Source organism: Corvus moneduloides, chromosome 5 (genome assembly GCF_009650955.1).
Source record: "Corvus moneduloides isolate bCorMon1 chromosome 5, bCorMon1.pri, whole genome shotgun sequence".
In the NCBI taxonomy this organism is placed as follows: Eukaryota; Metazoa; Chordata; class Aves; order Passeriformes; family Corvidae; genus Corvus; species Corvus moneduloides.
Genome location: NC_045480.1, coordinates 14,388,234 through 14,403,394, shown reverse-complemented (window position 1 = coordinate 14,403,394; position 15,161 = coordinate 14,388,234). Strand labels below are relative to the sequence as shown.

General features: G+C 37.2%; 1 protein-coding gene across 4 annotated transcripts in view; it reads left to right on the top strand.

Annotated features, from left to right (window-relative positions):
- BOD1L1 (biorientation of chromosomes in cell division 1 like 1) overlaps window positions 1-15,161 on the top strand; it is a 36,904-nt gene that overhangs the window by 8,733 nt on the left and 13,010 nt on the right. For 2 of the 4 annotated variants that reach the window (XM_032108303.1, XM_032108301.1), the window contains exons 10-15: window positions 463-6,607; window positions 8,688-8,749; window positions 10,139-10,208; window positions 12,755-12,798; window positions 13,679-13,766; window positions 14,822-14,901. In XM_032108303.1, coding sequence (XP_031964194.1) covers window positions 463-6,607; window positions 8,688-8,749; window positions 10,139-10,208; window positions 12,755-12,798; window positions 13,679-13,766; window positions 14,822-14,901 — 6,489 coding nt within the window. The remainder of the gene's footprint in view (window positions 1-462; window positions 6,608-8,687; window positions 8,750-10,138; window positions 10,209-12,754; window positions 12,799-13,678; window positions 13,767-14,821; window positions 14,902-15,161) is intronic. The other 2 variants (XM_032108302.1, XM_032108304.1) reach the window with 2 other exon arrangements.

Genomic DNA, 15,161 nt, shown 5'->3' with positions numbered 1-15,161 from the left:
GTGGGAGTGGAAGTTCAAGTAGAAGTCTAGATTTATTTTTTTTAGGTCTTGTTGTTGTGTTTTGTTTTGAATTTTTAGTTACGGTTTTGTTCTACCAGACAGCATAATGGTTATTTGAAGGAACTTACAGAGTGCTTGAAATTGTGATTGTCTATTCAAAAATCAATTTAAGTCATTTTAGAAAAATTACCTTATGAAGAAAAGATAATAAAGTTCAGACAGGCTGCTTAAGGATAACTTCTTTTGCTTTGGATTTTTCCACAATAGTAGATAGTTGAAATGAAACTGGCAATTTTTGTTTTCTGACTGACTCTATTGTAGGTGAATTTTTATTACAACGTTAAGTGTATTCCCTAGCGTATTGTTTTTTTCGAGAGTTTGTGCTTGCCAGTTCTGTTCAATCACATAAGTGAAGGAACTGTGTAATATGTACTTACATATATAAAAAAATCTCTTTTGTAGACTTGTGAAAAAAATTCTTCCAAAGAATTGAAGCACAATCATGGGAAAAACGAATTCTCTAAACAACTTAGAAGACTTTCAGAATGGGGGCATTCAACTGAGGAAAGCAAAAGTGATTCTAAGGCAGAAAAAGAACATAAAAGAAGAACCTCCACTTCTCTTCAGGCTGAAGGAACTCAGCAGGACAATGAAACAAGGGATCCAAAAAAACAACTGGATAAAGCAGAAGTCAATAGTGAAGAACCACAGAAGCAGAAATCCATATTTAAGAATGAAAAACACCCCAAAAAAGATACTGACACAGAAATTCAACATATGAGAAATTCTGCCAAAAAAGAAGCCAAGTCTTACAGAGATAAAAATGAGAAGGAAAGAACTGCTTTAGAAGATAAACTTTCTTTAAAGCACAAATATAAAGGAGATGGTATTCACAAGTCAGGTGAAGATGTTGAACTTCATTCATTTGAGAGAAGTTTGAAAGGAGAGGATGGTGGCCAGAAACATAATCAACAAATAAAGGTTTCCTCAGATGACAAATGTGAAAGAAAAAGTAAACACCGAAGTGAACGGAAAGTATCAGTAACAGGAAAGGATGGAAAAAACCCTTCTGAATCAACCTTAAAAGCTGAAGAATTACTGAGGAAAGAAAACAAAAAAGACAGACATCTCTCAAGGGCAGAATGCAAGACCAAAAGGTCCTTGAGTGATTCTAAGCCACAGAAGGATTCCCTAAGTGCCTCAAAGCAACCTGCTTCAGCATCACATAGAAGAAGCGAAAGCTACTCAGAAGATAAACATGAAATAGAATCAACTAACTCTGATAGTAATATAAAACATGAAGATGGTGTTCATAAAGATAGACGAAGATCTAAGAGCCTTGCAGAAGACAAGATTTTGTTAAAGTCCAAGTCAAAGAGTCATAATAAACAGTTCAAAGCATCTGAAGCAGAATTACAGGAATTAACAAAACAAGACACTGGACAGAAACTAGACAAAGATAAGAGCCTGGAAGACAATGATTCAGATAAACAACACAAATCCAGAAATGAAGATAAAGGTTTGGAGGATAGTGGTGCTGAGTTTGAGCTTGGAAGTGGCCCACAGTCAACTCAGGGATCACAAAAAGACTTTAGTCACAGAGTTAAGTTACATTCTGGAGAAAAAGGCTCTGTAAAAGAGAAGTACAGAGGTGATAAAGATTTAAGTAATTCCAAACTAGAAAGAAGGTTCTCTGCTGAAGGTCATAAAAGCAGAAACTTAAAGCACAGCAACAAAGAAGTAAAGAAGAAGGACGAGAGCATCAAATTGGAAGATAAGGGTACTAAAGAAATGGACAGTGGGCATGAAAGATTGTCAAATGTCACAGTGGCAGTGGATAAGAAACAAAGCAAGAAAGTATCCTGTGAAAACAGAAAAGGCAGTTTATCAAACCAAGATTTACTTAAGGAGGAAAAGCAATCAGCTAGCACAACTGAAAGCAGCCAGGCTCCAGCCCCTCAAAAGGCAGCTATGAATCATGATGGCTTGCATTCTGGTCATGCGGAAGAGCTGATGGAACTTGATTTGAAAAAAACAAAAGCACAGGAAGCATCTAACATTGAAGGAAAAAACATTCAAAACTCTTTCCAAGCCAGAGATGCCAAGTGTGCAGTAAAACAAAAAGTATCTCGTTCTGTTTCAAATAAGGAGTTAAAACACAGCTTGGCAGATCGTGAAGCCTGTGAATCGCAATTTCTGCCTGCAGCTGAAAAAACTGTTGAACAAGAAGATACTTCTAATAAACAAGTTGGTGCCTTAGACACTTTGTCCAAAAAAGCTTCTATGGCTCAAGGACCCAGTAAACAAGGGGCTTCTAAAATGAGCATTGTGGATGAAACAAGTGGTAGAACCTTAAAGAATGTGGCCAGTAAAGATCAGGCTTCAAAAGATAGCAGAAGACCAAAGAATTTAAAAACTGTGATAAATTCTAATTCAGATGATGTTCCTTTAGCAATTAATTCTTCAAGGGAAGATGCTGCTGATGCAAAGTCCATGGATATGGATATCTCGGATTTTACAGATTCTTTAGGTAGTATGTCTAAAGAATGCCATAATTCAGATGGGGCTTCCTTATTGGAAGATGCTTTCCTTTTGAAGAATGATACAGCACAGGTTGTATACATGGAGCAAGATAGTGCAGGGCCAAGTTCTGTCATGAAAGATGATGGTGACACCACCATCATGGCAAACAGTATAGAAAAAGATAATGAGGTGTCCCGGTCTGGTGAACAGGCAGTGGAAGACGGTACAGCTGGGTTATGTAGTCAAGATTACAATGAAGCAGCAAAGTCGGAAAGCTCTCAAGATAGGGAGTTAAAAAGAAAAGAGGAAAACTTGTTGTCTAACATAACTGAAGATCGTGGAGATGTAACAACAAAAGAACTTACCCTAAGAATAAAAGAGGGAGAGTGCTTGAATACAGATCCCTCCACAAAGGGAGAAAGAAGCACAATGGATAGTGTGGAAAAAAACAAGGTGCATGACACTGATTATATGATCCAGTCTTCCTCTGTTTTAGTGCCTGAAGGAGTTCCTGAGGAAACTTTCAAAGGCTCTGTTATTGCCAGTGGGCAAGAAGGGACCAATGTGGTTGGCATGGAAGACAAAAATGAAAGTAATGCTGTAGGTACCAGTGCAGGAAGTAGTAAACCTAGTTCATTGTACAGCAGCCTACAAAAAACTCCAGCCACTGTGATAGGAACTAGCACAGAAAAGATCACTGAGAGCACTGCAATGGCAACTAGTACAGGAGGAGAAAGAGCTGAGGGTGCACCACATTCTGAAAAGGACAGTGATGCTACAACCACTTGCTCAGAAGAAGAAAGTGAGGTGACAGTAATCTGCACAAGCATAGAAGCTGATGAAGGTTTCACAACAGGCGTATGGGTAAAAAGTAGTGAGGGTTGCAGTTTCATCACAGGAGCAGATATTGGTGACTGTACTGTTGCAGCAGCTGAAGAAGGTGGTGGCAGTGTTGTCACTGAAGGATTAGCAGAAAGTGAAAGTTTCCTAACAAGTACAGAAGGAGAAGAAAATGGTGACTGTACCATGGTTGATGCAGAAGAGGGTGGTAAGGATTCAGTGAACCCAAGCAGAGTAGAAATTGAAGACAGTGTGAATAGTGCTGGGACAGAAGAAAAAGATGACGCTGTGACTAGTGCAGGCTCTGAAGAAAAGCGAAATACCTCAACTTGTGTAGATACAGGCAAATTTGAAAGTTCTGTGTCGTGCTTAGGTGAAATGGAGAGCGATGGAGCTGTAACTAGTGCAGGGACAGAAACAGGTGAAGGGTCCACCAGTGGTGATAATTCAGGTGAATTTAGGGGCAGTGTGATAGCTGGCCAAGTAAAAGAACATGAAGGTACTGTGACTTGCACAGGTGCAGAAGAAAGAGGTCATAACTTCATCATCTGCTCTGTGACTGGTACAGATACCCAAGGAGAAAGCGCTGTCACTGGTGAATGTATTGCAGTGGTCACAAACAACAGTGCCATGGCTGGAACTAGTGGTGACAAATCTGAAGATACTATAAATGGTGAAAGCACAGTGACCAGCACAGGCATAACCCCAGAAGATGATGCTGAAATTTCAGCCGTCTGCACAGGGCTAGAAGACAGCAATGAGGGATTTGTAGTTTGTTTAGAAGCTGAAAAATGTGAAAGTCTAATGGACAGTACAAGGGCAAAGGAAGAAGCCAGTATCACTACAGTCAGCGTTGGTCTGTGTGATGATGAAGGTTTTGTGACTAGTACAGGCTCAAAAGAAGAGGATGAAGAAGGTGAGGACATTGTGACCAGTACAGGAAGAGGAAATGAAGAAAATGAGCATGCTTCTACTTGTACAGGAATGGAAAGTGAAAATGCACTAATTTGTATAGGTGCAGAAGAAGGTGAAAGTTCCATTATCTGCATAGTTGCTGAACAAATGGAAGCTGAGTCAGGAGTGGCTGGCACAGATATAAATAAGCTTACTGTCGACAGCATGACAAGTGTAGAGAAAGAAGCTAATTGTGGCACAGACTGCAAAAATTACAAAGGCATTGTTGAAAGCAGCGTAACCAGTGCAAGTGCTGCAGATGAGGGTGCCTTAGCTGCACAGAAAGGAAAGCATGAAGGTACCTTGCTTCCCTCAGATGCTGAGGAGTGTGAGGGTCCCATGACTAGTGCTATGGCAGTGCAAGATAAGACTCAGTTTGGTGCTGAGGACAAACATGATAATGCCATGACTTCCTTTGACAGCAGAGAACTTGATGCCTCTGTAAGTAGTGCAGTTCCAAAGGAAGATGAAACTTCTCGTACTCCTTCTGACAGAGAAGTAAAAGTGAAAGGTGATGTCATCTCTACCAGCACAGTGGAAGATGCTCCCTTACATTCAGCCATGGATGCAGAAGAAGGTCCACTTGCTGTTGCAGGAGTAAATGAAAGTGGGGAAAGCTCTATGATCTTAATAGACACTGAAGACACAGTGCCTATGCCCAGCACAGCTACAGAGTTTAAAGAGTGTGTGAATACTTCTAGCAGTAAGCAGGAGAAAGATGAGTGCACTATGATTTCCACCAGTATAGTGGAGGAATTTGAGGCTCCTATGTCAAGTGCAGCTATTGAATATGATGGTCAGCTCCCCTCTGTGAAAACAGAAGAAATAAATGAGAATGCTATGGTTTCCATAGATATGGAAGTATATGAGGTTCCCATGCCTAGTGAATCCAGTACAGGAGGAGATGATAACAGTGGTGATGGGAGTCACCCAACTGCTAGTGGTAAGGAAGAAAAGGATGAGTGTGCTATGATTTCCACAAGTGTTGTGGAAGAACAAGTAATCCTAATGTCAGGTGAAGTCACAGAAGAGGCGATTCAACATAACTCAGACATGGAGTCAAAAAATGAAACATTAATGATCTCTACAAGTACAGCAGAATGTTTTGAAGCTCCTATGTCTAGTGTAGCTATGCAAGATGAAAACAAACTCGGTGCTTCTGAAACAGAAGGAAGATATGAAGCTGCTATGATCACTACAAGCATGACAGAAGAATGTGAGATAGTCCTGATCAGTGCAGCACCACAAGCTGAAAGTCAGCTCATTGTAGCAGGAGATGAAGATGCTGTTCTCTCTCCAAATGCATCAGAGGAATGTAAAGGTGTGGAGACCACTGCAACTGTAGATGAGCAGTTTGGACTAGCTGCTTTCAATGCAGATGGGAAAAGCAAAGGTTCTGTGATTTTTGTGGGAGAATGTGGAGCTCCTGTGCTAAGGGTTGCAACTAACAGTGAAGATCAACACACTGCTTCAAATATAGGAGATAAGGATGAGGGGGCAGTGATCACTCTGAGCGCAATGGAAGAATGTGATAGTCTCTTTACCTTTACAGTCATAGAAGAAAGTCAACTTGCTGCTGAGAGTACAGAAGTAAAAGACAAAAGTGAAGAAATTTTTAATACTGCTAACCAGATTGAATGCATCCTATCAACTACAGGCCCCGAAAAAAGTGAGAATTCTTTGCTTGCTATTGGGAGAGAGAACGAGACACGTGAGAGTGGGGCGAGGACAGAATCGGCAGCATCTCAGGCCACAGTAGACAGTGAAATCACAGAAACGGGTGAAAATGCAGTGAACCTCATGAGTGTGGATGAGGCCCTCTGCGTGGAGATTAGTACAGAGACTGCTGAGAGTCCTTCCCCAGAGGCAGGTGAGGACGATGAACAAGCTGAAGATGTTTTGCATGAGGATGTTACATCGGAACATGTTTTGCATGAGGATGTTACATCGGAACTCTCTTGTACAATTTCAGAAGCAGTGATAGAGAGTGAAGCTGTTAAGAATGTAAGCTATAAATTAAACTCAAACGTGGTTTTAGAAAGTGACTTTTCTGAAATAAGGACTCCCCTGCCTAAGACACAGGCTCTTTCCTTAGTTTCTGCAAATGAAGTGACTGTAAACACCAACCACAGTGAAGTAACAATAGAAGCAGAATTAGGGAAAAAAGGGGACCTCCCTTTGTTGCATGTAGAAGAGCTATATGACAGTGATGACAAAACCAGCTTGGTCAAAACAGATGATACTGGCATTGAAGTTACTTTTCAGAAAAGCAATGCAACCTTTAATTCAGGTGAGGATTTCTTTTTTTTTTTTTTTTTAATTTTTTAGTTTATGAATTGTCATAAATAGATGCATTTTACCATCATTATAGTTAGAAATAACTTGTACTGTTCAAATATACCTCACTTCGTTAGTTGCAATATGGCTATTAATACATTTAAGAGTTGGTGACAAATAAGCATGTGATTTTGGGTGAATAGGACCACCTGAGTTGTGTTGGAAAACAAATATTAGAATGCAAAAAATTACTAAAATACATTGACATCAAGTTATGAGCTAATATATAAAGTGATTTGCAAGGAGTAATTACTGTGGAGCTACACATAGGTTTTGTTTTTAACGTGTTACAAAATTCAAGAAAGTGTTTTAGGAAAGAGGATGCATTTCATTTTGATGTATGTTCATCATTTTAGGAAGGTAACTTCATAGTAATTTTGAAGGTTAAGAGTGGACATCCTTACTCATAACTGCAGATTTTCTCTGGATGATTATTTAGTGGTCATGTTCAGATTCACTGTCTTACACTTAATTTTGTCCTGTGAATACATTTGGAATTGTTCTGCTTTGTGTTACAAAGGAATTAGACTGTCATCCTAGATAAGTATTTTAGGCAAGCAGTAGATGTATATTTTAAATAGAAAATAATAGTATATGACATTAAGTATATCACACACTATATCCAGATCCATTCTTCTAAGCTAACGTTTGAAATGAACTTGCATGGTTGCTGGTTCCTAAAAGACAGTGTAATGAACATCCTACTATTTTTGACCTTGCACCTCTTTGACCCTCCGAAGTAGCTGAAGCACCAATTTTTTTGAAAATTAATGAATTCTGTAGATGCTATAATGAAGTCAAGATTATGACTTCATTATAAGTTTTGGAGAAATTAAACTGTAGAAAAATTTGTTTATACCACAGGAAGTGGAATGATGCTAATCAAGTACTATTTTTAAAATCTTTTCCTTCTTGTGTCTGTCCTTGGCATTATTTCAAAAAGCATTTTATAATGTGGGTTTCTCAAAGATTGGCTTTATTCTCTAGTTCTTTTGATATTTGAGTTGAGAAAGCACTCTCTGCAGATTCTGGGATTTTAGGAATTTGTCTAGGAAAGATTCCGATCTAGTAAACTTGAAAAATGTTATTTATTGTTTATACAAGAGACAAACATGAGCTGTGGAAGTGTAAAATGCTACACAGTAAAGTATTCCTATCTCGGTGCTTGCCTTAATCCTTGTTGTCCATTGATGTAGCTTTTGTAAGTACCAGTGGTAATGGTACTTATTCCGTGAACAGCAGCCGTAATTTAATCACTTCACATGCAGCATTGGTGAATTATCATGTTATAACTATTTGTTTAGGAAAAGCTGTCTAAACAGGTTTCTGAAATAGGTTTCCAAAAATGCTGTAGAAGTCGTGTGACAATGCTGTTGCCATGGCCTGTTTTTAAGATGTTGTAAGCATACAGTTTTTCCCCTGGGGAATGAAATGGGAAGGGGTTTTAAGGTATTTTGAAATCTTATTGATGCTAACAGGAGCTACTGAGTTTTCAGTTTCTGTAGAAATTGGACATTTTCAGTGATTGTGGTTCTAGAGCTGACAGATTTAGACCTAATTGTCACTTAAAACAAAATATATCCTTAGTATTAACTCTTAGCTCTGCATTCATTAATACAGAGGTAGTTTGCTGTTTCGAAATGGTCCAAATGGTCTAAAAAATCCGTTGGTGGTTTCTTTTTGGAAGAAAAGCAGGAAGAAAAAAGCCAAAGTTAGAATTCATATGCAAGCAAGAAAAAAAGCCAAAGTCAGAATTCATAAGTAAGCTGTGGTAAATCCTGATACCCCATATTTTCCAAGCCTTTTGTATTTAAGGAAAACACAGAAGTACTTGTGTTCCTGCAGATGCCAAGCTGGGGTTTTATTGAGCTGGTTTGCTGTAAACAGACTGGTGGTTGTTTCTGTTGTCCACAGGAAGGGTTTAAATTCATGTGCTGTATTCATGAGGTAGTACTGAGAAACAGCATTTTGCTATAGCATGAGATAAATGCATAATGTAATCTGATAATTTTAACATATTTGTATTCCATTAGGCAGTGATGCAGCCTTACCAAAGTTGGCAGAAGAACTAGAAAGTACCTTGAAAACTGGCAAGGTATTTATGTTATTTGAAAATTTTTACTGTGCTGTTTCTTGCTTATTCATACATCTTGCTAGGGTTTCTTACTGTACCTTTTGATTTTTGTGCAGCAAAAGTAGCATTTAAACTGGAGAACTTTGAAAGATTTTTGAGATTATTCAGCTGTAGTTTTCTAAGCAGCTGGCATTTAAATTGTGGTCTATCCATGTTATTCTGTGTTAGGAATAATTCCCTCCTTCAGCCAAACTTCTTCTGTGACCGTGACATCCAAGTTTGGTTTTTTAAAAATTGGTTATACTGTGTACATGTTGCTTGTGATAGTGCTTGTAAAATAGCCATCCACACCCCAGCTCTTAGAGCTGGCAGATGTTGGTTTAGTTCTTTGAACCAGTAAACAAACCTACACTGCTGTTCATTGCATCGCATCACTTCCTGGCCACTCTTGAGACTCTCACATCTGCGGTGTGTTCGAGCAACACTTGCTGCTGTTCTGTTCTGATAACTGCAGCCCTGTCACAGAACAGTGAGGCACCCTGGATAATGCAGGGTGTTTGGGCTCATGGTCACCTATAGCTTGTGTAAGACCAAAGCTGAATCTGTCTGTGGGTTTGGGCTGTGATCCATAGTAGGCAGGATTCCACATGGGTTAATTCCTTTTTCAGATGCAGGAGTGCATCCACATATTTTGCCAAGCTCTGAGAATAAGTTTTCGAGGGATAAGGTGGTTCAGAATCTCCCAAGCATCTGTGAAAGGGTGGACTTCAGGAAAGCTTAAATCAGCTTCAGTCTGGTGGGATTTATTGATGAGAGTTGAATTCCACTTGAAAACAGCTGTACTGTTTACCAGTATAACAGAGTTGTAGAGTCAGTATAGCCATAATGTGGAACTGTATCTGCGTTTACAATGTTTGGATCAGACTTAGGTACACTTAGCTCCATGTAGCATTATTTATGCAATAGTAACTTTGAGCTGATCTGCAACTTCTTTTTTTTATTTTTAAATCGCAAGCAAACCTAAAAAATCCACCCAAAACACAAGTTGAAGGGAGGTCATTGTACTTCATTATACATTGCAGACCCCTTTTTTCCCTGTGTAGGTGAACCTTTCTACACTATTGCTTGTGTTTGGAACTCAGAGTAGGTGTTGCACCTTGAATGCCTGGAATCTGCTTTTTTAAGCTAACCTCTGGTACTAATATTAACTCCAAGGTCAAATCTAAGTTCTGTACTATTGAACTTAGCTCTGACTATTCCTTCTTAATATATGTACTATCTTAATAAGAAAGCTTTTGAAGACTTCTATAGTTTATGATAAGACGATGTTCATCATGATACGAAGGAGCAGAGTGAGACATACTTGTTCTGAATATCTGCAATATTTGTTTCTTTTGATTTTGTATTTAGTCACAACAGCCTGAAAGTGCAAGAAGTGAAGAGGGATGCGTGGATCTTCAAACTAAAGAATTGCAAAAAGGTGATTTTTATGCTGATAGCAACTTAATTTCATGCTTAAGGGACTATTACTTATGACGGGATGGTTGCAGATTTGTTATATGTGACATATAGAGGAATTGAAGAAAGCCTTCAGAAATCTTTAAATGTTTCTAGTACTTCAAGGGGGCTTGAATTTGGTTTGTGGGAAAGGAGGGTCAGAATTTTCTTCCAACATGATATGCTGAAAGTAGGAAAGGATTTTATAATTTAGGATTTTTTAAAAAGTAGACTGCTAATATTCTGTTTAAAATCAATAAATACAGAAGAACATTTGTCCAGGAAAGATACAGAAACTTCCCCAAGGAATGGCTTTCTTTCTTACAGATTTAGAATATCCTGGTTTTAGGGTGTTGTGACAGGCCTTGTGAGGATATAAAAATAGTAAGTACTGTATGACAAGTCACAGAGACTTTACAGAAAATTTCTGTTGTTTTTTTTTCTTTCTTGCTCTCCAAAAGATTAAAATATTTGTGGCCATCCACTCAAATTTGAAGAGCAGTTATAAGTAGGTAATCATCAACTTAGGAACCTCAATTAGTCAGCTTGGATCTGTGCTCAGTAATTCCTTTTCCATGTACTTTAACTAATCTTCAGTGGGACCAAAACTAAAAAAGAATCCATTCTTTCCAAAACCAAATCATGCGTTGCAATTGTTTGGCTTTCCTGTTAAAACAGAAGCAAATGCCTGCTTTGTGCCCATCAAATGGGATGGATTTTGTGCTCCAGATGCATTACAAAGATGTTTATAACACTACCAGATGAGAGCTAATCCTCAGTTATTGAAATAACAAGCAGAACTAAAATGAATCCCAAGAGGTACCAGCGTTACTGCTGCTTATATTGTCTGGGGAGGTTAGAGATGCATTTCCTCTTACAGAAATGAAAGCTCTTACAGAAATGCAGCTGAAAGCCTACATGCTATGAAAGGACACACTGTTAAGCTCACTTCTAAATTTTTAGACATACCAAATAGGCATACCAAAATAGTAATTTACCAAATGAAAAACAAAAATAGCAGTAAGGTGAAATATGAGCATTGGTATAAAACTTTGTAATTCTTGTTTTTACTCTCAGGGTAGCTCAGATTCATATTCTTGTTTATAGGGTGGTGTGTATTCAGCTGAGTGGTAAGAGGCATGCTCTGCTCACAAGAAAGCAGATGTAAACCCTGAGAACTGGTCAGAAGAATGTAGACTTCAGGACAGCAGATCTAAAATTCAGAAAGGTTTTTCTGTATTGTGAGGTTTCTTTGAAGTGCCTTTAAAACTCTGCCACTTCCCATCACTCAGTCACCCAGATAGACAGTACTTAAAATGTGCAGATTGAGCTAGCTGAGATTAATCTTGTTTCTTGTAAAATGTTTAACAAAAATCCATTTGTTGCGTAAATTATGTTGGGTATGACACATTCTGAAGACTAATGCTTTGTAGGTCTTGGTAGAGAGGTTTTTTTCTCCTCTGCAATAATCTCTCATGTATGTATATATGCATGCTTATATACATACAGCTCAACATACGTAAAAGGAAGTTGTTTAAAAGACAAATGTGCATCCTGTCATGAATATGAACAGCAGACACAGTAGTTTAGTAGTCCAAGATTCTTTGGAATGTAAACAAATCATTGCTGTTTGAGTGGGTAGGAGCTAGCTCTTCATTTGACACTGCTTTAAAAATTGAAAGATGTGCAACTCAGCAGTGTAGCTGTGGAAGAATTGTTGCTAAAACATGTAGATTTAAGAAATGAGCTACAAAATATATAAAACTATGTAAAAAAGTGGGTTTATTGGATTTTAGGTTTATGTTCTTACTGTAGCTAAAAGGAAAGTTGCTTGGAATGTTTCAGCAACTTTTAAAAATTAAGATCTTAATTCATCGCTTTTATGAATCAGATATTAAGAACACCTGATAGAGCAGCTTCTTTATAATTCTCTTTATGTACTGGAAGTTACGGAATTCTTTCAAAACTTCAGACCACTCATCAACTCTCATAATTATTTTCCCTGTGTTTGTGATATGGAAGACTGAGGCTGTAGTTCATCAGTATAGTAGAGTGTAGCAATTGGACAATTTCCTTACATGCATTCTATCAGATACAGATCTCACTAGTACAATTATGCAAACTTCAGTTCTCTGAAAGCATAATGTTACAGCATAGCTCAATCACATTTTACTTCATCCCATGATCCAGTATCTAAGACTGTGATGGATGAAATTCTGATTCAAATGGTAGAACTGTATTTGAAATGTCAAAGTCACCATAAATTTCAAAGATGACAGCCCCTTCATTGCCTGTATTTCAACCATAAAGTGATTCTTAGTTATCCTATGCTCAGAAATTCATATTCTTGTTTTGTTTTGTGAGTATATTGTTAAAGAGAAGATTGGCTGTCTCTTATTTCCAACATTGAAAGTAAGTTTTACATAGTTTCAGGTTCTCTAGAATCCTTTCAGGGAGGTGAAGTAGAGGATACTGTGATACTTTGCTGTTGTTTAGCTTTTCTGATTGTGTTGTAATTATTTTTAATAGATATGCTGCAGAGAAATACTCCTTTAGAAAGAGAAACTTCTCATGTAAGTTCTTAGTTTTTAAATTTATTCTCTAAATCTGTGCTGCTTTTCTCATACTTGAATTTACTTCTATTTACATTAAATATTCTCTGAAGGGAAATATTATTTTTGTATATGCAGAGCCTATGTATACTGAGACTCTGCAGCTGTGTAGGTTGATGTCTAATTATTCTTTATAATCTGCCAGTAAATAAATCTTGTATTGTTGTTCCATAGTCTGTGACTATTTCAAGACTTAACTGGCAGAAAAGATAAGCTTGATTGATCTCCATGACAGTAGAGGAAAAAAAATAGGGATTATTCTTGGAGGTTTTGATCACAATTAGAAACCTATTTTAATGCAGTCTGAGGTCTTTCAGAAGAACTTAGACTTAAGAGGGATAACTGGGAAACTTGCAAATGTAAAATGTATCTTACGGAGCAGAAATGATATTAAATACGGGTAGCAAGCTGACATTGTTTGTTGTTGCTTACACTTGAGTAGTAAATTTATTTATTACTGTATTGAAATGCTGGTTGGCGACATTTCTATTGTTCTTGCATGTAGGAAAATGTCCTTTAAATCCAGAAATATTTTGTGTGATTTACTGCAATGAACTATTTTTAAAATGTGTAGTAGGGTGCTTAATTCTGAGACTTTTTCTGTAAAAATATCAGTCAGAAATTCTGAAAATACCACAATACTGAAAATATGATACTTTGTGCTGTTCTGTAGTAGTAATGTTACTTGAGTTCTAGGAATAAATTCCTTTTGTAAACTGCTGCTTTCCATTTTTAATGTATGTTGTACTTGAAAGTAGCAAGTCGAGAAAAGTTTCTCCCTTCTGTGTTTATAAACTTCATGGAAAAAAAGAAGTTATCTTTCTTTGTGTTTTGTGTGTAGGTGGAAAACTTGGCTACCCAGGTAACTGAAGAACATAGATCTAGAGGAATACAATGTGAATCTTCAGAAACAATGGAGAAAGAAAAATGTAAGTGATACAGAAGTACACAAATTGGTGCAAAGCTTTTCTGTGGCAAAACCAAGTTCTACTGTGGTTAGGCCATAAAATGGTATTTTTGAGAAAAGAATGGTATATAGGAAATTCCGAACTCCAAAGCAATTTATATTCCCAAAACAACTTCTAATATTACAGTTAATATATTTGATAAAAATATTATTAAAAATTTAATTACTGCACAGAAGAGCATTATAGTAGTTTTTTCAATCTTAAGTGAAGAAACATTTTTGTTTAGAAAAATTACTAGTTTTATCCTTTTAAAGATAAGGAGCTGATCATTGGAGGAAAATCTAAACATTCAATAGACTTTGTGGGGCTGGATGCTTCCTTTTCTTAGGTTGGAAAGAACTACATTTTAGGGTAGCCTTTTATTTGTCTGGAAGCAAAAGGTGAGAAGAAATTCAGTCCATTGAATGGCATAACATTTTTAAATTAAGTTTAGACAAAGTTAACATAGAAATAAGTTGGGCATTTTGTTGATATAGTAATTACAAGACTGACAGTGTAAAATCTCTTCAGGCTCTGGATTCAACTTCTTTTGTCTTTTCAGCATCAGAACAATTTAGAAAAAGAGTTAGTATAATTAATAATAGCATTTTTTTAACAGCTTATTCTTCTTCTAAGAATTTTGATTTGATGAAGTGAGTAATTAGAAGTCATGTATTCATTAGTGTCCCACAAAGCATTAACCGCTTTCCCTGTCTCTGGGTGAGTTGAAGTTAAGGTTGATGTTCTATTTCTTGATGTGGTCCCACCAAATTTCAATTTTGGCCTTGTCTTTAAAAACAAACAAACAAAACAAACCACACCTGTAACATACAAGAAACATGTAATTCTCTTTTGTTATTGTGTTGTCTTCCCTTTTCAAAGAGTGGTTAGAATAACGATCTGTTCATCTGTAAGTAAGATGCTGCTTTTCAGACTTTTGAATCTCAGTAATAGTGAGCTGGTATAAAAGTGGCATGAAAAGATGACAAATGCAGAAGACACTTTTTTAACATTTCAGTTGTCACTTGGTTTTACAGGCAACCAGCTGATTGCTCAGGATGTGCTAAAAGATGATGAACAAAGTCAGTGTTCCAAAATGAAACCTGATAACATTAAGGTATTTTCCGAGAACTTCTTTATGTTCTGCAATTGTAAATAAGATTAAAATCTAAGTCATTATTTCTCCAGCAATTTATTTTGGGAGGTGTTTCCATAAATAAGCTGCTTTTGCATTGTCTTGAATATAAAAGAACTGACTAGAGAATTATATGTTTCAGTGGGGGAGACAATATAAAAACAAAAAGCGGGGGTCTGTGTTGAATCTCTTTGAGGTATGGAAGGCTGAGAGGACGGAGTTGAACAATAGGTAGGAGCTTG